Raw genomic sequence first — 22,722 nt, forward strand, 5'->3', positions numbered from 1 at the left:
CACGGCTGCTGGGAACCTGGCCACCGCCCCCCTGCCCTCCCGACTGCCCTGGCACTGGTCCAGCCCCCCTCCCGGCCCACCCCCCTTCAGCAGTGCCTTCCTGGGCGTGTCTGTACCCCACTGGGTGTCTTATGCCAGGGAGACACCCCACAGGGCAAGCCCCACCCCACTGTCCAGGGAAGCTCAGGAATCGAACTTGAACTTGAGTCTGAAAGATGAGCCTCAGAGGCTGAGGGCAAGAGCAGAGGCAGGGCCAGCGGGCGGGAGAGCTCCCAGTGGTGCCCCGCCTCCCCCGTGGGGTGTCCCCGGGCGAGCCCATGCCAGCACAGGTGCCGTCAGATCAGCATTTGGGAGGGAGGCCCAGCTGGGACGTGGAGAAGGGGGAGATGCCGGCTGGGGGCGGGGGGCAGTTAGGGGGGGAAGCTGCAGCCTGGGTGCTGCAGGGGCAAAGGGACAGGAGGGGAGAGGTGGGCACCTGGGAGGGGTCCGCCTTGTGGGGGGGCGGTCACTGAGTTGAGCTTGGACGTGCGGGGTGCGTGGAGACCTCGGGGAGATAGTCAGTAGGAAGGAACGGCAGGTGGGGAGGGGCCCAGCTCACCTGGGGATGAATAACCTCTAAGGGAGCCATGGGGACCCCGAGAGGGAAAGGCTGGGGGGCACCAAGCCCCTAGGGGCTCTAGGCCAGAGGTTCCCTCTGGTTTCCCTTGCTCCGGCCTCTCCCTGCCCTGCAGGGCACCCCCAGGGCCTGCTGTCCAGGGGGGCGGTCACAGGGTCAGCCTCCACTGGGGGCCTCGGGGTCCCCCTCTGCTGGGGGTGTGGGAGTGCCAGCTCTTCCAGAGTCCTGTGGGGCAGGACTCAGGGGCAGAGAAGGACCCGGGAAGATGGGGTGCAGAGGCTAAGCTGTGGGTCTGGGGGAGACCAAAGTTTCCGAGCAGGGGGGAGGGTGATTGGAGGGGACCTGAGGTGGGGAGCCCGTTGCCATCCTCGGGGTGACCCGATGAGGCCCGCAGGGACGGGGCGTGGAGGGGCAGGAGGGATGGCTGTCAGTCACCCCGGCAGGAGGGAGGGCCCAGGCTGCCCGGGGAGGGGCCGCTGCTGGGCCTGGGAAGCAGTCCAGGCGCTCCAGGGAGGAGAGGGCGGGCGAGCCAGGCTGTGGCTCTGTACTGTCTCCCTGACCCTCCTCTGCAGGGGGAGACCTCAGGCCCAGCCTCAAGCTCCCCAGCCGTTAAAAGGGGTGCTGACCCACTGGGCAGGGAGTAAAACTGAGACCACCCCCCGAGGCGGGCCCAGCTCCCGCTTCCCCATGGCTGGCACTGCCGGCAGACCTGTGTCCCCAAGAAGGAGGCTGCAGTCCCAGCAGGGGAGGCCCGGCCCGCACCCCGCCCCATGTTCCTCTTGGCCACGTGAGCAGGTCACGTGCAGGAAGCCTCCCTGGATGAGGGGACATCTACCTGCAAAGCTGGCTTTCCCCACAACCGCAGAGAGGATGGCACCCCGAAGGGCGTGGGCCAGGGCGGCTGTGTCTCCAGGGCACCGGGCGGAGCTCGGGGGAGGTGGCACCGCCACGGCCTCTGGGAGCCGGAAGCTAGCAGGAGAGAGGCCAACCCTGCAGGGGCTCACGCGCCCCGAGGCTACAGCACCCTAGGGCGGCCCAGAGATGAAGGGCAGAGCGTCCTGCCCCCCCAGGACCGCAGCTGCTCCCCAGCCCCGAGGGAGGGGAGGGCTCTGGGACCTGGGCCGGTGGCCCTGGGGCAGCGGCCAGAGCAGCCTGTGGGTGGGGCCTGTTCATCAGCAGTGCGTCAGCCCAGACCCCACCCCGCCGCCGGCACTGCCTCCCGCCCCTAGGGGGCACCGCCCCGTCTCACAGCAGACGGGCCGAATCTGCGCATCACAGTGTGGCCTCCGTGCCCAACACCCCTTCGTCTTCTCCCAGTGGGGCAATTCTTGGGGGGCGTCTCATTCGGGGGAACCCCAACTGCCCTGCCCAGAGCCCCCAAAGGCGACGACCCCCTCCTGCACGACTTTCCAGCCAGCCCCGGGGCAAACTGGGGAGGCTGCCTCTGCCTCGGCCCTCCAGCCACCAGGGACCCTCGGGCCAAGCCCCCGTCCCCGTCTCCTCTGGGCCTTCACCCCACTGGCCCCTGGGGGCCACGTCTGCCGGCTCCAGACCCCGCTCAGCTGGGGCAGTTCCACCGCCCGGTTCTCGGCCGGCTGGCACCCCACCTTAGAGCTGACAAGAAAGCGGGAGATGATGCTGCAGGGCCTGAGGTCTCCCCTGGTAAGGGGAGACGGGGGACCACAGCCCCCCACCGTCACCGCCCCAGCCTCCCTCCCTGGGCCGGGCTACCCCGGACGACACCCCGACACCCGACACCTGCTCCACAGCCTCCCAGCCAGCGCAGACAGCTCCCCTCAGCCTGCCTGGGATGACCTGTGTTCTCGCGTTCCTCCATCCCCAGGGCCTCTGTCTCCCCATGCCCTTCCCTCTCCCCACCCCCGTTCCCTCCCCCTCCCTTTCTTTGCCAGCACTTTGCTTTGCCAGGTGCTAGGGACCCAGAGATGGGTGCCATTTCCTCTGCCCTTACAGATCTTAGAGGCCGCCAGGAAAACCAGTGCTGACCCCACACTGTGGCTCAAGGGCCCCAGAAGAGGACCCCTATAGCAAGTTTTATTTGGGGGGCAGTCACTGGCAAGAGGCCCTCTCAGGTGAGGGGGCCCCTGTGCCTGCACCCAGCCTGGAGGGACAAGGGGCCACAGTGGGAGGAGGCCCTGGGAGAGAGGAAGGTGGCCGCTAGAAGACACAACGAGGGGCATCGCGGCCAAGGGAGGCGGGCATGGACGGGGCACAGCACACAGAGCCGGGACCCCCACCACAGCCCCGCCTCTCTCTTCCCATCCTCCCCCGGGGTCCAGAGGTGAAGCCCACCCTCTACCGTGTGACCCACAGTCCCGGTACCTCCCAGACCGGTGTGCCTGTCTCCTGCCTCCCCACCTGCAGGACAGGGTGGTGTGGGAGGGGCCTCTGTTCCCATGGACACCGGCTCTACATCCTGCCGCAGACCTGCCCGGTCCCAGACCTGTGCCAGCCCCGTTCCCCGGTGCGGCCCACTCGCTGCACGCCCCATGCAAGACCCCACCCTGCCCTCTGGCTGGGCCCCCATCCCTGCTTCAGTCGCTGCTGCCCACCGTGCAGTGCCGGACGCCTGGGTTCTTGCTGCCTCCTCCCCAGACCTGGGACGCAGCGGCCGCCTCGGGACCCACGCGGCCCCCGGGGGACCAGGCTCTGATGCTGGTGGGGGCGACAGCAGGGCAGGCCTGCCCGTCACACCACTGACCCCAAAGTCGTCCAGGCTGGTCGGGTGGACCCCCCAGCACCCCACCCCACCCCCGCAAACAGCCAGATGGGAAAGGTGCCCAGCCGGAGTTCACTGCCACCCAGGCGCCCACGCACTGGCAAACGGCCCTGCCTAAGGAGTCTGTGACCCTCCTCGTGGGGCTTTACCCCCTCTCACAGCTCAGCCCTACAGAGCCCCACGCCTTGGGCCCCGAAGACCCCGCCGAGCCTGGAAAGTGGGCACACGGCCCCTGAGCCCCTCTACCTCAGGCTTCCCCCGGGTCGTCAAGGCTCGGTCCCCAGCGTGGGGTCCACAGCAGAGCTGAATGTCGCGCTGCCCAGCCTGTCACCTCCCTCTGGCTGGATGGCCTACCTCTTGTGATGGGCTCCATGGTCGGCCTCCTGGCATTGGCTCTTCTACACCTCTGCCCCCATTTGCTCAGACCAGCCTGCCCATCTGGGCTGGGGGTGGCTGGCGTGCCTGTGGCCGGCGCTGGCCCTGCGCTCGCCGCTCCCCCCTCTGCCCTGTGCCCCACGCACACGGGTCTTTCCTTTCCCCTCCGAGTCACTGACCACAGCGCCGCGGGGGCCTGGGCCAAATGCCGCGGCAGCCCAGGAGACCTCCCTAGGCACCCCCGCCCCATCCTCACACCAGTGAGTCGCCCTGCCCACCCCTACGCCTACACACTGCATCACCCGGGCCGACCTCCGGGGGATGGGACCCGGGGGCTGACCGCACAGCACCAGCTCCAGCCGCATCCCCGGGCCCGGCCCAGTCTCCTCCTGGCGCCGGACGGCCCTCCAGGAGAGCCGGACGCTGCCGAGTCCAGCTGGGACTGCCTGGCACAGCCCTCAGAGCGCTCACGGGGCCAGGCCCTGGCACGCTCCAGGACACGCGACCGGTGGCTGGCACTGGCTGGAGCCTCTGCCACCCCCTCCCCCTCCTCCTGTGCGGAGCCCCGGGTCCACCTCCCACTCCCCAAGGCCCCACACGTGGCTCTCCCCGCGGTCGGCACCAAAGGGGTTCTCTTCCTCCGCCGAGTCCCGGGGTCTGCACGTCGTCCAAACCTGTCTGCCCACCTGGGCAGGAGGTGCAGCCTGGCATCTGACCACCTGTCCGTCTGCTCCTGGCTCCGCCCTCCCCGAGATCCCTGGGTCCCCACGTGCACGGAGCAGCGGGACCCTCTCCCTGATGCCTCCACACCATTTGTGCCACCGGAGCCCCCAACACGCAGCCCCCAGCCCTTCCTTCAAGGTGCTCCTTCATCCCTGACCCCTTGGGAGCGATCATTCTGGGGGTGCAGGGGCTTTGCCATTGGACCGGCCCTAATTCACTCTGTCGTGCCACCCCTGGCTGTGTGTCTTGTGATTCTGCAGACCCTGTTGCCGGTCCCCCAGGGCGGGGCCAACACCCCAGCCTCCCCGCCCGCACAGGTGGGGGCGTGGGCTCAGCCTCAGCGGCTCTGTGGGGCGCCACGCTTCTGGATGTCCCACCAGACCCCGGTCCTCTGTCCCCAAAGTCTTGGCCAAGAGCTAGGGGCTCGGCCGGAACGACCCCATTAAAGGGGCAAAGTGACCCTCCACGGGCAAGGAAACTGAGGCTCAGAGATGCAGCGTCTCACTGGGGGCCCCCCACCCCAAGGAGGCACAGGCAGGGTCCCAACCCCGCAGCCCCTGGGTCACCATCCAGGAGGGCCCAGCCCAGGAATGGGGTGCCGCCTCCGGGCCCCCCTGCCTCCTCCCCTCTCCTCACTGGGTTTTCCTCTCCTTCTCTTCCCTTTTCTCCCCGCCTTCCCTTCTCTCACCTGCCTGCCCTCACCCACCTTCCCGGGAGGGTCACCGCAGGCGGTGGTCACTGCTGCCCTCCCCATCCCCCCATACTGGGTGCCCACTCCACCCGGCCCCCGGGGGCCCCTTCCTTCATCCCAGGACCCCTCGAGCATCCCCATCTCCTGCCTCGTCCAGCCCCTCCTTTGCTGCCTCTCCCTCCTTTTGACCACTGTCCTGTCCCCTGCCCTCATCCCGTCCTGTCCCCACACGTCCCCTTTCTGTCTTCACAGGGGCCCCGCTGCCCCTTGCCCTCTCCACTCTGTCTTCCCCCCACTTCTTCCACCCACCACCGGGAAGGACACATCCCGGCGGGAGAGCCTCAGGGTCCACAGGGCACACCCCAGCCGCAGCCTCACCTCCACAAGCCTCAGGACCTCCCCGCCCGTCATGGGCAGCAGCCGTCCCTCATGTGCCCGGCACCCTCGCCTCCTGGGGTGGGCCGGGGTCTGGTGCCACCCAGCGCCCACCTGCAGTGGGTCAGCCCCTGGCCACCCACCTGTGCTGAGCCGCTCCTGGGGCCCACACCCTGTCCAGCTGTCCCTCAGGGCCCAGGAGCCGTGGGGCGCCGTCTCGAGGCTCTGGCAGGGACAGGGGCGCCAGCCCCCAGGTGCCCGGTGCGCGCTGGCCGCCACTCACTTGCCGCTCTCTCCCACTCTGGTTTGCGGGTCGGGGCTGGAGCCTGGCCTGAACCTCAGCGCTCTGGGCTCTGGCCCTGACACCCTGCCCAAGGGGCTGGGCCACTTGGTCCCTGTACCCCCGGCTGCTGGCTCGCCCGGGCTCCCAGGGCAGTACCCGCTCTGAACGACAGACCACCCGGACCCGTGGCAGCACCGCCCACCGGGCGCCCGGCGCCCACCCCACCCCCGGATGCGGGCCCTTGGGTGGGCCCAAAGCAGCCACGCCCCTCTGACACCGTAGTTTCTGGCCTGGCTTCCCCCGGTCCCCGTGGGCCAGCCCAGCACGCAGCCGGCCCCATCCCTCGCCCTCTTGCCACTTGGGCTCCCTAGAGGCCTCCTGGGACAGGCTGGCCAGGGTGGGAGAGCCAGGCATGGAGATCACCAACGTGTCCGAGGTGGATGTGTGCTGGGAGCCGGGGGCTGGGGGCTCCTCTGGCGCCCAGAGCTTCCCCTGGGGGACCAGGAGCCCCTTGCACTGTGCCAGCTCAGCCCCTACCTTAAAAAGCCAGGCCCTTGAGGACCGTGTGACCCGGCAGGTGGCCCCGCGTCAGCGTCCTCTGGGAGTGAATGGACCCAGGGTCCTCTCGCTGCCCTCCGACGGCCCCTAACACTGGGGGGGGGGCCTGGGGAGAGGCTTGGATCCCCCAGGGTGGCTGGAGGAGTCCGGGAGTGACTCCCAGCCAGAGCTGGGCTTGGGGGCACGGGGGCTGGGGAGGGGGTCAGCCCTGGGCTCCGACCCTGCCCGCCTACCGGCTCCGCTCAGCACCCGGTGGCCACACGCCGCAGCCCAGCGTGAGCCGCTTGGGTGAGGGGTGCGGGCGGGGCGGGGAGGCGATTTCCCTACGGGCCCATAGGGTCGCTTTTAATCCACTTAAACTGGATTCAGTCTACACCCCAGCCACTGCTGGTGTCAGCAAACCCTCGCGGCGCTTGTCACGGAGGGGACGGCGCCCCCTCTGCTGGCCCCCTTCCCCTGCGCCCAGGCGTTCGAGGTGAGGGACTGGGGTGAGGCAGGGGGCGAGGGGGACGGCTTCCCCACTCCCAAGGGGACCCGGGGCGACTCATAGCCTCTCCGAGCCTTGTTTTCTGTTGCCCATCGGGGACAAGGGGCCTGTCGGCCGGCAGGCCCATTGGATTCGGGAGAGAGGGCGGCAGGAAGTCACATCTGTGTGTGGTGTGCGATGTGTAGCCCCGCCGGCCGCTGGGTCAGGGGCCTGGAGCGTGTGCGGGTCTGTGCACGTCGTCGGGAGCATGACCACGTGCAGGGGGCTTGCTCAGCGTGGCCGGACGGACAGACGCACTCCACGACTCTTCACGAGGGACCCTTGCGTGCTCCCCCCCCCGCCCCACCCTCCACAGCGGGAGTCCCCGGGGAGCTCAGAGGGAGGTTTCCTCCCGTCCCTGCCCTGGCTGGCCACATGCCTGGGTCCTCGGGGCTCGTGCCCACCTGCCCCCACCCTCAGTCCAGCTGCACCCCCTGAGCCCCGCTGGCGCCTCCAGCTCGCCCCCCGCTCACCCAGGTCAGCAACCTGGCACCAGGTCTGGGAGCTGAGCCAAAGTCATACCTGGACGGATGCTTGTGACAACAGATGCTTGTGCACACAGCCAGGCCCTGGGGCTCTCCCTGCACCACCCCCCACAGCGGGCTGGGCAACGCGCTCCCATGGCTTCAGTTTCCCCATTTGTTACATGGCGCTGGGGAGCCCCGGGGACTGACCCAGCAGGCACTCCTCTGTTCCTGGACCACAGACTGGGGACGGGGGACAGCAGTGACTCCTGGGAGGACACATCCCAACTGACAGGAACGGGAGGTCCCGCCTGAGACACGTGGATTGGGCAGGTGTGAAGCCCAGGAGACCCAGGGGGGCCTGCCTTCTCCACGGGCAGAGCGGGGCCCCAAGGGAGCACGCCCAGCAGGGCCCCCTCCAACCCTCTCTCTGGGCCCCACCCTGGGGTCGCAGCCCTAAGGCCAGGCCAGGGTGGGGCAGGGAGAGAGCCATCCCTCCGTGACTGCAGAGACCCTGCTGACGGGGCCCGGGGCTGTTCTCAACTCCCCTCAGAGGCTGCTAAGCCCACCTGCACACCTTGACCCCCTCATCCCAGAGTCAGAGCTGGGGTGGACTGGGAATGCTGAGGGATGCCGGTGCCCTCCAGGAGCTGGCAGCCTGCCCAGCCTGTGCCATGCCGTCCAAGGGGGCAGGGAGCAGGCCCGCAGGCCTGGCGGAAGAGGGCAGTCCTCCAAGCTCAGGAGAAGCCGAGGCGGGCTGCACGCAGGAGGCAGCATTTCCGCTGGGCCTTAGATGCCTGGAAGGGTGGAGGAGGAGGAAGGGCATTGCAGGCGGCTCAGAGGGAGGCAGGGAGCCGCCCACAGTGCGCAGCGGCTCTGAGCCCACCTGCGGCACTTTGCTTCTGCTCTCTTTCCAGGACTCTGCGAGGCAGGGCCACCACACCCCGACCTTACAGAGGAGGAAACTGAGGCCCAGAGAGGACTGGGCACTGGCCCATGGCCCGAGGATGCAGGAGCCAGGATTCCAGCTCGGGAAGATCCGGCTCTGAGGCCCAAGAACTCACGTGGCCCGCGGCCCCTTCCGCGCTGGGCTGGTGCCCGAAGGGCCGGGGTGGTGAATGTGGTACTAAGTCCAGTTTCATCATCTGTAAAGTAAGGGGTGACTGGACAGTCCCCGAGGGCCTGCAGGACCAGAGGAGGCCTCGGAGGCCACGCTGGGGCCACGCTCTTCAGCCGGGGAGTGCAGCCTGCGCAGAGACCCAGGGCCCGGGGAAGGGTCTTCGAGCAGAGAGTGGCCACTGCCTGAGGCCCGGCGGTGCAGTTGGGAGAAGAGGACGCGATGTTGGGGGCGCAGAGGAAGGGACGGGCCCGCGCGCACGCACCCACACGCACGTGCGCACGCCAGGCCCACAGCCTGGTGCACCCCACACCCTGCCCGCGGCACAGGGGCCGCAGAGCTGCCGGGCTGGGGCCAGGCTCCTGGGGGAGGCTGGGGAGCCCCACGCCCAGGCGGCCCAGGCTCCGCGGTGCCAGTCCTCCGTGGGTGGCACCAGCGCGGGCACCCTGCCCTGCCCTCCGCGCCCCAGCCTGGGCGGAGGGACCTACCTCAGGAGGCTCTCCAGGCCCTGTTTGCTAGAATTCCTTCTCAGGAGCGCAGAGCTGCTCATGATGCGGCCGCCCGCCTGGCCGGCGACCTGGCCTGACCCCAGCCCTGGGGACGGGACGCTGCGGCTGCTTCTTCAAAGGCTCCTGCCTGCGGCCCTCTGCGGCTGCCCTGCCCCCTCCACTCCCCCTGCCACTGGGACCCTCTCCCCCCTCTCTCTCTCCTTCCCCCTTTCCCTCCTTCTTGCTCTGTCTCTCCCTCTGGCTGGCTGGCTGGTCTCTGGCTCTGACACCCCCTCCCCTGCCTCCTCTCTGTGTCTGTTGGTCTGTGACCCTCCGCCTGTCTGTCCTGGCCCCTCTGGCCCCTGGGGGTCCCCTGGGCCAGCTCCCCACTGGCTGCCCCCGGGCTGTCCGAGTGCCCCTCTGTCCCTGCCTCTGCGGCCTCGCGGACTCTGGGTCTCGCGGCCCCTCTCCCGCTCCAGGACGCCTAGCAGCTGCTTCCCGTTGGTTCCCCCCAGCCCCCTCCCCCGCCCCCCTCGGTCTTCTCCACCTCCACCTCCCCCTCCTTCTGAGACTAGTAAAAATGTCAGAGAGAAAACCCTCGCAGCCCAGCAGCCTGGGGGCTTAGCAGGACCTCAGAGGCCTGTGATGGGCAGGCGGCAGCCTCCCTCCCTCCTCCTCTCCCGCCTCCCCCCTCCCCTGCCCTGGCCACCTTGGCGGCCGCTCCCTGCCTTGCAGGCTCCTCCCTCCTGCATCCCATCTCCATCGCTCACTGGTGCCTGGTCCCCCACATCTGCTTCCCCATCCCTGCCCGCCTCTCCCCTTGCCCAGCCCTGGCCTAGCTGCCCTCTGGCCCTCTCCACGGCCCTGCCCAGCCCGGCCCGGGGCCCGTGCTCCTTCCTCCGTTGCCCCCCGGCCTCCCTGGTCCCACACTCAGCCCCTCTCTCCTTTCTTTTCCCTCTGGTGTCTCTCTGTCTCTATCTCTGTCTCCCTCCTTCCCTCCCCCTCCCTTCCTCTCCCCTCCCTTCCTCTTCTCCCTCCTCCCCCTCCCTCCTCTCCCCTCCCTCCCGTTCTCCATTTTCCCTTTGTTTCTTTCCAGCCCTCTGCTCCTGTTATCACCTCACGGGGGAGGCCGGGGCACCCCAGGAATCCTGTCTGCTCCCCAGTGGGGAGGCTGCTGCCCTCCCCCGTCCCCTGCCAGACGGCACTGGAAGGTCGGAGCAGCGACACCCCACAAGGCAGAGGCCAACACAGCCTCTCCCGTCGGGATGGGAGAGCCATGCTCCCCAGAAGTGGCCAGTGGCACGAGGTCGGTGTGGTGGCCTGGCCAGCGGCCCCCCTTGCCCCCGGGCTCTGGCCAAGGCCCCAGGAGGAGCAGCCCAGCCCACTGTTTCTCCGGTTGGGCTGAGTCGCCGTGACTCACTGGAGCACACGCGAGGCGAGTGGCCGGACCAGGGAGGGACCAGACTCGGGCTCGCTCGCTGGGACTCGCCGGGACTCGCCGAGGGCCAGCTCCGGGCCGAGCCATCTCACATCCAGGACCTCACCAGGCTCGCCAACGCCCACGACCACCCTGACAGGCAGACGCCACCGTACCTGTGTCCCAGATGGGGAAACCGAGGCTCAGACTAGTACCCGAGGTCGGAGAGCAGGGGCCCGGCACAGCCGGAACCAAGCCCGTCTACCGACAGCTGGCCACCACAGCACTGGCCCGGCCACCTCCCTCCACCCCACGGCCGCACGCAGAGCAATGGCCCTCTTGCTTCCCCAGCTAGTCTGCCCTCTGGCTGTGCCAGGCGGTCAGGGCCAGTGAGCACCTGCATATGTGTGAGTGGACAAAGGGTCAGGTTAGGCTCGGACCGGCAAGCAGGTGGACACGTGGGTGAATCCCTGGGTGTTGGAGGGGGCAGCGGCGTCAGAAGAATTCCACGTGGCCCATAGGTCCCAGTGGCTCAGGTGGTGGCTGTCTGGTGAAGACTTTGTGGGGGTCGGGACGTCCGGCTCAGACGCCCCCCCACGTAACAGGCCGTGTCCCGTGGCCCACAGCCTGCCCCTCCCCCCGCACAACCCAGAGGAGCCAGAGAATGTGGGGTGTGCCGCAGAGAACAGCTGTGCCCATTGCCCATCCCCGGCCTCCAGCCGGAGCTGCGGAGACCTCAGGATTCTGGTGGGAGGAGGGAGGGCGACGGGGCCAGGCCTCGAGCGGAGCCAGATCACCCAGGGAAAGTAAGCGTGTGTTTCCCTTCCATCTCAACCTGCCCGTCTCCCCCTGCCTCCTGCTCTTACTGCTGGAATCCCAGTCACAGACAGCCAGGCATGAAATGTGCCAAAGTATATTTGGTTCAAAAGAAGGAAAAATATTTCCACAGGGTAGAGGGCTGCCTTGGGGTGGCAGGAGTTTCCTGTCACTAGAACTTAAATAGTGTTGCACGATTATTCATCAGACTGATGGGTGGGAGGTAGCAAGAAAAGATCTTTAAATGCGGTGGTCAGGACTCAGTTTCCCAATTAGGGCATGTCCCAACGCGAACAATAGGGCAGAGTATTTGCTGTCAACTGTACCATTATTTGTCCATCCATCCATCCATCCATCCATTTATCCACCATCCACCCATCCTCCATCCATCCTCCATCCATCCATCCTCCACCCATCATCTATTGATCCATCCTCTATCCATCGTCCATCCATCCATACTCCGTAAGTCCATCCATCCATCCATCCACCCATCCATCCATCCTCCATCCATCATCAGTCCATCCTCCATCTGTCCATCCATCCTCCATCCATCCATCCATCCATGCTCTCCATCTGTCCTCTCTATACAGCTATCTGTTTTTCCTTGTATCGTCTATGAATCCATCAATTTCTCAATATATCTATCCATTCAATTGTCCATGTAAGCAATATATTCTTCCATCAATTCATTCAATCCATTCAATGTGTATATACTCACGTCCATCCCTATTTCTTTACATTTCTTCATTGAGCAAGTGTCCACCCACCCACCCACTCATCTATCCCTCCATTCATCCATCCATGTACATACCCATCCATCCATCCATTTATTTAAATGCCTTAATACATGTAAAACATGTAACACACTTAAAAGAAGCATTTAGCTAGTCATCCACCTATCCTGAACATAATATCTACTCAATATGTTAATTACTATTATCTATGTATTCATCAATTTGTATATCTATCTGCCCATATATGCAACTGGTGAACTATTTGTTCATTCTTTAATACATTCTTCTATCTCTCCAAATATTCTACTGTCCTCCCATTTATCTAAATATTTTACTATTTATCCTTCCCTTTCATAGATCCATTCGTATATCTGCCTATTCATCCATCCATATGTCTAACCGTCTTGCCACCTAGCAAGTCAGACATCCAATTGTGCCTGAATACGTATATGTTTGTCCTGCCATATACATAGTTGTCCATTATTTTGCCCATAAGGCCATCCAAATGAGTTAATACTTAAAACAGTAGTTGGAACATAGTAAATTGCCAATAAATGTTAGTTACGGTTATTTTCATTCATCTATTCATTCATCCACATCTCATCCAAACAACCACGTAGTCATTCATCTCTAAATTTATCTTTATATATTTTTCCACAAACTTATTGAATGCTGACTGTATTCACTTTTTAGGTGCTGGAGTTGTTTAGAATTAGCAAAGTTCCTGTTCTCACAAAATGACATTTAGTGGGAATAAAAAATAAATAAACAAGGAAATATATATTGCAATGTATCAGATGGCGGTAAATGCTATAGAAGATGGAATTCAGGGTAAGAGGATATGGAGTTATGGAGGGGGGGTGACATTTTATATATGAGAGTCAAAGAAAGCCTCATGGGGAGGAATAAGCCTTTCCTTACTTGTAAAGACACTTGAGTGGAGTAGCTCCACACATCGATGGAAGAAAGTGTTCTAGGAAAAGAGAACAGTGAGTGAAAAATCCCTGATTTAGGTCTGACTCTTCACCAATTTATCTCTTCAATAGTTCATCCAGCACCAAGCCATACATCTATTTACTCAGTATCTGTCTTCCTATTCTTCTGTCTCTTTCTATATTTGCCTATCTGTTCATCTAAAACTCTACCCATTATCCAATTACATCTATATTCATCTGTCCAGTCGTTTATCTGTAACATTACATTTATCTACCCATCCACCAATTCATAATTCCACTCCGTGTGTCCATACACCAATTCATCCATCCATCTATCCATCTACCCGTTCATTCATTCACGCATCCATCCACCCATTCATCCACCCATCATTCATCTATCCATCCATCTATCCATCTATTCACTCATCTACCCATATATCCACCCATTTATCCACCCATCATCCATCTGTTCATTCACTCAACCTCCATCTATCCAACTATTCATTCATCCATCCATCCACCCATCCAACCATCCACCCACTACATATCCATCCATCCATCCATCCACCCACCCACCCATCCAACCACCCATCCCCCCCATCTATCCACTCATTATCCATCCATCCATCCATCCATCCATCCATCCATTCACTCATCCATCCGTCCATCCAACCACCAATCCATCCATCCATCCACCCATCCACCAATCAATTCACACATTATCCATCCAAACATCTCTCCATTCATACATTTATCAATCCATTCATTCACCCATCCATACATACATACACACATACATCACCCACCCATCTGCCCATTACACATCCATCCATCCATTCACCTATCCATCAACCCATCCATTTACCCAAAATTCATCTATCCAATCACCCGTCCATCCACCCAACCATCCATCCACCCATCCATCCATCCACCCATCCAGCCATCCACTCATCCACTCATCCATCATCCATGCATCCATTCATTCCTTTATTCACTCATTCATGCATCCACCCACCCATACAGTCATCCATCCACTCATCGATCCACCCATTCAGCCACCCATCATTCATCAGTCCATCTATTCACTCATCCCTCCATCTATCCATCCATCCACCCATCCAACCGTTCAGTCGTCCATCCATCTATCCACTCATCTACCCATCCAACCACCCATAATTCTCCATCTACCCATCCCTTCATTCATCCACCCATCCATCCATCAATCCATCCATCCACCCATTACACATCCATCCATCCATCTACCCATCCATCCACCCATCCACCCTTCTATCTACCCATTATCCATCCATCCACCCATCCATCCACTCATCCATTCACTCATCCATCCAACCACCAATCCATCCATCCGTCCATCAACCCATCCACCAATCAATTCACACATTATCCATCCAAACATCCCTCCATTCATACATTTATCAATCCATTCATTCACTCATCCATGCATACATCACCCATCCGTCTATCCATCCATCTGCCCGTTATACATCCATCCATCCACTCACCTATCCATCCACCCATCCATTTACCCAAAATTCATCTATCCAATCACCCGTCCATCCACCCATCCATCCATCCAACCATTCACTCATCCATTCATCCACCCATTCAGCCATCCACTAATCCACCCCTCATCCATCCATCCATCCATCATCCATATGTTCACCCGTCCATCCACACATTCATTCATCCATAATCCATCCATCCATCCATTCATTCATCCATCCATTCACCTGTCTTCTCATCCATCCACCCATCATCTATCCATCCAACCATCCCTTCATTCTGTACCCATTATTCTACCCAACATTCATCTATACACTCATCTATCCACTCATCCACCCACCCATCCATTCACCCGTTCATTCACTCATCCATCCATCCATCCATCTGTCCGTCCATCCTTCCATCCATCCATTCATTCATCCAACCATCTACCCATCATCCATCTATTCATCCACCCTTCATCCTTCCATCCATTAATTCACTCATCCATCTACCTATCCATCCGTCCATCATCCATCCATCCATCCACCAACCTATATCCATTCATCCACCCATCCATCTACCCACCACTCATCTGTCCCATCACCCATCCATCCATCCATCCATCCATCCATCCATCCATTCACTCATCCACCCACCTATTCATCCACCCACTCATCTATCCACCCACCTATTCATCCATTTGCCCACCATGCATCCATCCATCCTTCCCTCCATCTACTCATCCATCCACCTATCCATCCATCCACCCATCTGTTCAAACATCCACCCTCCCACCCATGCATCCATCTTCCCACCATTCATTCATCCATCCATCTACCCATCCATTCGCTCACCCATCCGTCCCTCCATCCATTCACTCATTCACCCATTTACTCATCCATCAATCCCTCCATCCATCCATCTACCTATCCATCCACGCTTCATCCTTCCATCCATCCACTCATCCATTCATCCACCCATCCACCTCTCCATCCATCCACCTATCCCTCTACCCTTCATCCTTCCATGCATCTATTCCCTCTTCCATCTATCCATCCAGTCACTCATCCATCCACCCACTCATCCATCCACCCATCCATCTACTAACAATTTATCTATGCAATCACTCATCAATTCAGCCATTATTAGTCTGTCCAACCATCCATTCATCCATCCACCCATCCATTCACCCATCTATCCAACCATCCATCCGTCCACCCATTCATCCACCCATCTGTCCCTCTACCCATCATCCATCCATCTACTCACTCATCAATCCACCCATCCATCCATCCCTCCATCCACCTATTATCCATCCATTCATCCATCCATCATCCAGTTGTTCCTGCTTCCTACCTTTCTTCATCTACCTTTTCTTTCATTCACACTTTTCTCTCTTGTCGAGCCTTTTTTCTTTCTTCTGTGACTAAGACATGGCTCATAAGCTTGTGGCTGAAGAACATAAGAGAGCATACCCTCTCCCCAGTAGGCTGAGTACCACAATAGAACTTAAATAGAGGCTGGAGAGGGAGGGATCTGCCCTCTTGTTCAGATGTTCTCAACACACACACACACACACACACACGAGTCCACGCTTATAGAGCTGTATCCCAAAGAAAGGTGCATTAAGCAGTGAGAGCCCATGGGGGGTGGGGTGCAGAAGAGGGGTCAGGGCTGGTGGTTTCAGTGGCTCCTGGGAGACTCCAAGTAGAGTGGTGTTTCTGAGTACTCATCTGTCTTATATGTGCCTAGGTCCAGCAAAGGGAGAGGAGCCAGGGTGGTGTAGTGGTGGGTATAGAGATGAAGCTGGGATTTGGGGAAGGACTGAAGGCTTCTTTCCAGATTCCTCTAGAATCAACTAGCTAGGTGCATCTGTCCCATGTCCCATTTATCTTTCGAAGGGAGGCAACTGAGAGAGGAGGAGAGGGTGAGCTGGCAGCCTTGGGACCTCAGAAGGGAAACCATCAACAAAGCAGTTTCCTCTCCCTAGGGAGGAGGGGGTACAGACACCTTCAGAGTGAGGGGTTTGTGCTTTTCCCTGGGAGCAGGAAGGAACAGCATCTGTGATGCCACCTGCCAGGCATAGAGCAGGGCAGTGAGCCTCTTGTCCTCACCAACAGCTCCTGGGGTAGTGGGGAAGCCGAGGCTGTACCCACCACTACTACCCCCCAGTTACTGTCACCCCCACCCTCTGCCGGCTGTCCTTGCTGACCTCTGCAAATGCCCACCCCCAGAGCTGGCCCTGCTCCAGGCTCTGAGGCCAGAGCCCCGAGGTCCTCCCACTCCTACGGGGTGAGGTGGACTCAGTTCCTAGGTTCCCAGACAGCCCCTCCCTGCCAGCCAGTGAGACCAGACAGTGCTCCCCCTGCTAACCCACCAACTCCCACCTTCCCGGCTTGGAGACAGTTAGCTGATGGAGTTTGGACAGACTGGCCTGACCCCGGGAAAGGGCCGGGGCTTTCCTCTCCCGCCACCACCGCCACCGCCCACCCCCACCCCCCCTTATCTGCCTGTGTCTGGCACTGCAGGGCTGTGCTGGCTGGGCAGTGTTAGGAGGCCTGATTTTCTCAATCCTCTTATCTCCAATAAACTCCACACCCGCACAGGCCCCAGCCCCCTCCCTTCAGGCTCATGGGTATGGGGGAAGGGGCAGGGGCTGGGCTGGCTTCCCAACCACGGGCCTGGATTCCCGTTTGGCTGAACATCCCCTGGCCCTGCACCCCCAGCCTGTGCTTTCCCCTCTAAGTCTCAATTCATCATCGGCAGAGAGGGTCTGACTCTGTCTGCCTCGGTTGCACTCGGGGTTTGGGGAGTTTTGGGGACTCCCCTCACTGGTTGTCTTATGGCCCAGGGCCCCCCTAGAAAGAGGATCCCCAGATGCAAAGGGCTCAGGGCTGGGGCCTGAGAGAGAAGCTGAGGGCTCCTTTGCAGGTGGCTCTGGAGAGGACCAGCTCATTATGGCCAAGCTAAGTCCCCTTTCTGCTTTGGAGGAGGTCCCTAGGGGTGTCTGCTGAGCTGTGCCCTATTCGGGGTGGCCCTCGTCTTCATGGGAACCTCAGGGACCAGCACTGGTGGGGTTATTGAGCACCTACGAGGGGCAGCCCAGACCCTGGGTCACCCTGAGTCCTAGCCGGGTCGCAGGGGGCCTGGGCTCCCCAAGGAGCCGCTGCAGGGAAGCCGCGTTAGGAAACACATGCTAGCAGCAGGCTCAACCCTTAAGCCTCAGCTTCTGCCCCTGGAAAGGGAGGCCCTAGCACCTGCCTCACTGGCTGTACAGTGAGGACCTTGGCTTGCAGAGCTTGGCGAGGCTGGCGTGGCTGAGTGACTGCTGAGTACTGTGACTCTGACCGTGTACATGGGGAAACTGAGGCCTAAGGGCCAAGGCGCAGTCGCCCCAGAAAGTACTAGGCCAGGTGCAGCAGCCGGTGCCGTGTGCCCTGGGGCTCTGTGCCCACCCGCCTCCTACCGCCTGCACCTGGAACTCAGAGCCCAGGAGAGCAAAGGCAACACTCACGGCCCCACGCCTGCCAGCTCCGGGGGCCTCTTGCTGCTGTCAGGACCCTCATCTTCCCCACTGAGGGCTGGCCCATTGCTCTGGCACCCTCTGAGGGATACTGAGGCAGAGGCAGGCGGGGGAGGGGGGGTCGCGGAGGGAGGGCAGCAATGCCCAAACCCACAGTGCCACCCTGGGGGGCCCGCCCGTTCTGGACCGGAGACCCTCCTGGCTCTGCCCCGGTGGCTCCGGGGTTGTTTATGAGGAGAGAACTGGGGACCAGGAAGGGGGCGGGCATGCAGGGAAGGGGTTCCAGCTTCCCAGATCAGCAGGGTGGGCCGTGCAGCGACTTCCCCAAATGTGTGTCAAGGTCCTCTCCCTCTTCCCCACCCAAGGAGGGAATGGGAAGTGTCCAGATGGAGGCAGGAGGTGGGCGCAGGAGGAAGGCATCCATCATCTGGGCTGACCTAGGCCTCCCCCCGTCCTGGGAAATTTCCAGGCGCCCGAGACCCCTGACGTGGGGCGGAGGAGACCAGGTCCACCCAGGGGTCCCAAGGCCTGACCAAGCTCTGACTGCTGCCTCTGGGTCTGGGCCCTGGGCAGGGCTGGGGAAGGAGCCCCAGCGTGCGGCCCCCAATCCCTCCACCCCATCAGCCCGCTGCCGGGGCCGGGGCCTCATGCCGCCCGGCTCCACCATCCTCCTGAGTGGCTTTTGGCACTGCCCGCTCCTCCAGGGCCGTGTGCCCGGCTGTACCAGGTGGTGCCGGTCCTGCGGAGAGGGCAAGAGGGAGGGAGGGCCACCAGGTACCTGGCTGAGTGGGGGGGTTCCCACCCGTGGGTTTCTGCCCCTCACATGCCACAGGCTCCTCCCACCGCCAGCTCCCTCAGGGGGACCGAGGCAAGCAAGGCCTCCCGGCTGGCTCAGCCCCTCCCTCCAGCTGCCAGCTGCCCGCAGCCCCGTGGGGACCTGTGGCCTCTCTCCTGAAGACCCTGCAGCCCAGAGGGCAAGGCCGAGAGGGTCTGCAGGGACAGATGGCCGGGAAAGGGACCCTGCCCAGGGTGGCCCTGCAAGTTGTCCCCACCCTGCCTGCCCCCTTAGTTCAGCACGCAGAGGAGTGATTGAGGCAGTGACAGGCAGCGATTGGGGCATGGAGACACCTGCTCCCCCATCCCGCCCCACTCAGGGTCATCCAGGGCCAGAGCAGCCCAGCCTACCCGGGGCGGGTGCTGGAGAGGACAGACCACGCTCCACGCCGGCCCCCACCACGAGCAGTGGCAGATGCGAAGGGAGCCTGGGGTAGCGACCACCCGGGGGAGGGGAGGGAAGTCTGCAGAGGGGGTGGGGCGGCCAGGTAGGTTGAGGAAGGGCCTGTGCAAAGTCTGCGATGATGCCGGCGCCTTCCAGAGCTGGGTCGAGCTGGGTCGAGCTGGGAAGGCCAGGTGGCGGGGGAGGGGAGGCCAGGTGGCTGCAGTGGCCGCCCTGGGGCATGGATTTCCAGCGCTCCACGGTGAGTGGTTCCACGCATGGGAAAACGTGGCCTGATGGCGTTCCAGAGAAAGAGCACGTGGCAGGGGCAGGGGCCTGGAGACCACCCTGTCATCCGGGCCAACCAGGGAGGGGCTGGGCTGCGGCAGGGGGCGGCCCAGGGGGCTTACAAGCCTATCTCCCGGCGGCAGCAGGAGTCCTGCCTGGGTGCAGACAGGGGAAGGGCCCAGCGTGGTTCCGTCCGGCCTTGGGGAGGGTTGGGGTGCACATGGGGCCCCCGAGGGGTCTGGGGCAGTCTGAGGGGATGGCCCAAGTTGGCCAGTTGGAGGGGCACGGCCTGCCCTGGATCCACAGACCTGAAAGCCCCCATGGGCAGCACATGGGGGGCAGGGGGGCAGGGGGGCAGGTCTCACCTGCTCGGCTCTGACCCCAGCAGACCCTGGCTGTCCTGGGGGCCCCTGGGCGGGGCTTCCCAGCCTCAGTCCCCTGCCTAGGCGTCGGGGACTTTCTCCCTCACCTCGGACAGGAAAATCCCTGCTTCCCTTAGTCACCTTGTGAAACGAGAACCCCACTCACCCTGGGTCTCAGTTTCACTCTGAAATGTCAGCGGCACACCCACCCCCGTGGGGGTGATGTCGCTGGGGCGCCCAGGCTCCAAGGGCCTGGGGGTGCGTCCAGCCGGTTCTCCAACGGAGCCCCCGATGGACCCCGCACAGGTGCAGCCCGAGGCCCGGGGACAGGCACCAGCGCGCCGCCGCGACCTGGGCTGGCGGCCGTGCCCTCCACCGCCGCCTCCCTCTCTTCGGCATGCACGACAGCTGGGAAGGGGGTCAAGGAGGGGGCCAAGGAGGGCCAGGCCCTGCCAGGCCGCTCAAGCCGTGCCCTTCTATGGGCATGAGGTGGCTGGAGGCGCCCAGGGCCGGACAGCGCTGACGTACGGAGCCGTTTCTGAGCGGGGACACAGCTGTTCCCCAGTCACCTGCTGTGTGTGGAGCGACCTGCCTCCCTAGAAGGATGGGGCTGTCTTCAGGGCACAGAGCCTGGGCCGTGCCCCCCTCCCCTCCTTGGCGGCAAGCGAGCAATGGGTCCCGTCTAGCATGCCCTTCCCCCACAACAACAGCCCCCCGCCGGATCCCAGCTGCCCAGCCTCTCCACTCCCCCAGGGCTCGGCCCCCTGAAGCCCCCGCACCGGGTCCCCGTGGTATTCAGCATGGAGAAGACAATCTTCCTCCACACACACGCACGCACGCGCACACACACACACACACACACGCACGCACGCCCTGCACACATTTCTGTCCTCTCGTTATCGATAGAGGCAGCATCACAGAATCACGCAGAAGAGCTGGGCTTGGATCCACTTTGCAAGTCAACCCTGAGGCTGTGGGGAGCCCTGCCTTCGGGGGCTCAGCGGGGGTCCTAGTGGGACCCCCTCCGCCAGCAGCAGCTCTGGGGCAAGCGGGGGCCGGCCCTGGGCGGCTCCAGCCCGTGCTGTGGCTGCACATGTCCCCCAGCCTGGAGCCCCTGCTCCTTCCCTTCGGCTCGCGGGGGCAGAAGCCGCAGCCCCTGCCCCCTTCCTCCTGGGCTGGTGGTCTCTCTCCACACAGCTCCCACCCCTGACTGTCAGAACACGTGTCCCTCCCGGAGCCCTGACCACTCCCATCTCTCTGGCACCTGCCCCCTGGGGCAGTCGGACCCCCACGGTGTGGCTCAGCGTGGATGCCTGCCCTCGGCAGCCCTCCCCCAGCCACGGGCCCTCCTCCTCTGCCCCTGCACAGGCCCGGGTGGGGGTGGGGGGCCGCGGGGAGTGCGCCTCCTGAGGGAGCCTGGGTCACATAGCTCCTCTGCCCAGCTCTGGCTGCGGCCACACGTCTGGGCCTTCTCGCTGGCAAGCCACACAGCCTCGGCTCGTGTCCCCTCACATCCCACCCCCGACCAACGGCGCCTGCCTGGCGCTCAGAACCTGCGGCAACCTCGGCCTCCAGCAGCACCGGGAGGGGGCGGCCTGGGGGAGGGGGCCCGGCCAGGCCTCCGGCACAGGCTTTGAGGATCCCGAGGCCAGGCTTCCTGGCCTGGGGCCTCCCCACCTCCTGCCCACACGGCTTCGGCACTGCCCGCTCACGGCCTGGTTTCTTCCCCGGGTGTCCAGGCCACATCCTGGACCTGTACCAGGCGTCCAGGCTTCCTGGTCCTGGGTCAGCATCCCACTAGCTGGTGGGGAACCCGGACTCTCCCAGTGAGACCCAGCTGCAGAGGCAGACAGAAGAGGCGTCTTCCTGCCCTGGGTGAGACGGGGTCCCCTGCAGCCTGTGTGCCTCCCCTGAGCCCCAAGGGTGCCATTGGCCTCCGAGTTAAGCATCCCCCCCCTCCACCGGCAACGTGTACAGGCCAAGGTTTCTTGGGCCCACAGCGCTCACGCGGCCCGGCCCGGGCCTTACCCTGTGCCTTCCTCCACCAGCAGCTCCTCGGAGCCAGGGTGGCTGGGAGCTTCCGCCATGGCCATGGGCTGGGGCTGGCTTCTGGCTGGTCCCTGCTGGTCCCTGCTGTGCGTGTGTGCTGCAGCTCTCAGCGCTTCCTGGGGCGGCTGCCCCGGAGCCTCCCCTCACCCCCAGCCGGGTTTCACTTCCCCCTTCTGGCGGCAGGTTGAGGTTTGGAGCATATCGGAGCTTGGGTTGGGGTGTTGTTTTTTAATCTGTTGCTGTAAGAGGAGAGGAGAAAAAAAAAACAGCTATCAGGAAACGTTAAGCAAGTTGCAGGGGCCTGGAGGGCACAGAGGGACGGGTGGAGGCAGACGTGGGTGCAGGGGTGCAGGGGCTGGGACTCCCTGGGCCCCCTGCAGCCCTGGCCCCGAAGCCCACCTGTGCGTGGCTGGTGGCCCCAAGCACAGGGCGCCGTCCTGGTCCCCGAGCCTCCACGTTAGGCATGGTGACCTCTCTGGAGGGAGATGCTCTGGGAGTGTGCCCAGAGCTCGGACACTCTTACCCCAGAGCCTCGGGCCATCGCCTGGCTCACCCCTCACTGGTCTGTGTTCTCCAGGCGATTTCTGGGGCCCAGCATGAGCTGCCCCATCTGCAGGCCCCACGTCTTCTCTTGCCGTTTTCTTTACTTTCCTGAACTATTGGGGTCCCCAGTCTCTCTGCTGCCCCTGGACTCTGCCACCTCCTGCACTCAGGGGCCTCGGAACTGGCCCTCGCCTGCCAAGCATTCACCAGACCCCGGGGTCCTCCAAAGCCTGCCCTCTCCCCCCTCTGCCCATCCCCACCCTCGAAGGCCCAGAAACGACTCATGCCTCCTGTTAAGGGCTGAACTGTGTCCACCAAATTCATAGGTTGGAGTCCTCATGGCCAGCACCTCAGAATGGGACTTTATTTGGAAATAGGGT

The 22,722-nt window shown here is 62.6% G+C and overlaps 1 protein-coding gene across 5 annotated transcripts in view; it reads right to left on the bottom strand.

Annotated features, from left to right (window-relative positions):
• Positions 1-21,934, bottom strand: part of LSP1 (lymphocyte specific protein 1) — a 35,940-nt gene extending 14,006 nt beyond the window's left edge. Inside the window, exon 1 of one of the 5 annotated variants that reach the window (XM_033861447.2) lies at positions 21,779-21,934. In XM_033861447.2, coding sequence (XP_033717338.1) covers positions 21,779-21,843 — 65 coding nt within the window. In that variant the 5' untranslated portion in view covers positions 21,844-21,934. Of the gene's footprint in view, positions 1-4,022; positions 4,109-8,953; positions 9,126-21,778 lie in introns of those variants that run through there. The other 4 variants (XM_073809362.1, XM_033861448.2, XM_073809361.1 and 1 more) reach the window with 4 other exon arrangements.
• Between the last annotated feature and the right edge of the window lie 788 nt (positions 21,935-22,722).

The sequence above is a fragment of the Tursiops truncatus genome, chromosome 8, assembly GCF_011762595.2.
Source record: "Tursiops truncatus isolate mTurTru1 chromosome 8, mTurTru1.mat.Y, whole genome shotgun sequence".
NCBI classification, from domain to species: Eukaryota; Metazoa; Chordata; class Mammalia; order Artiodactyla; family Delphinidae; genus Tursiops; species Tursiops truncatus.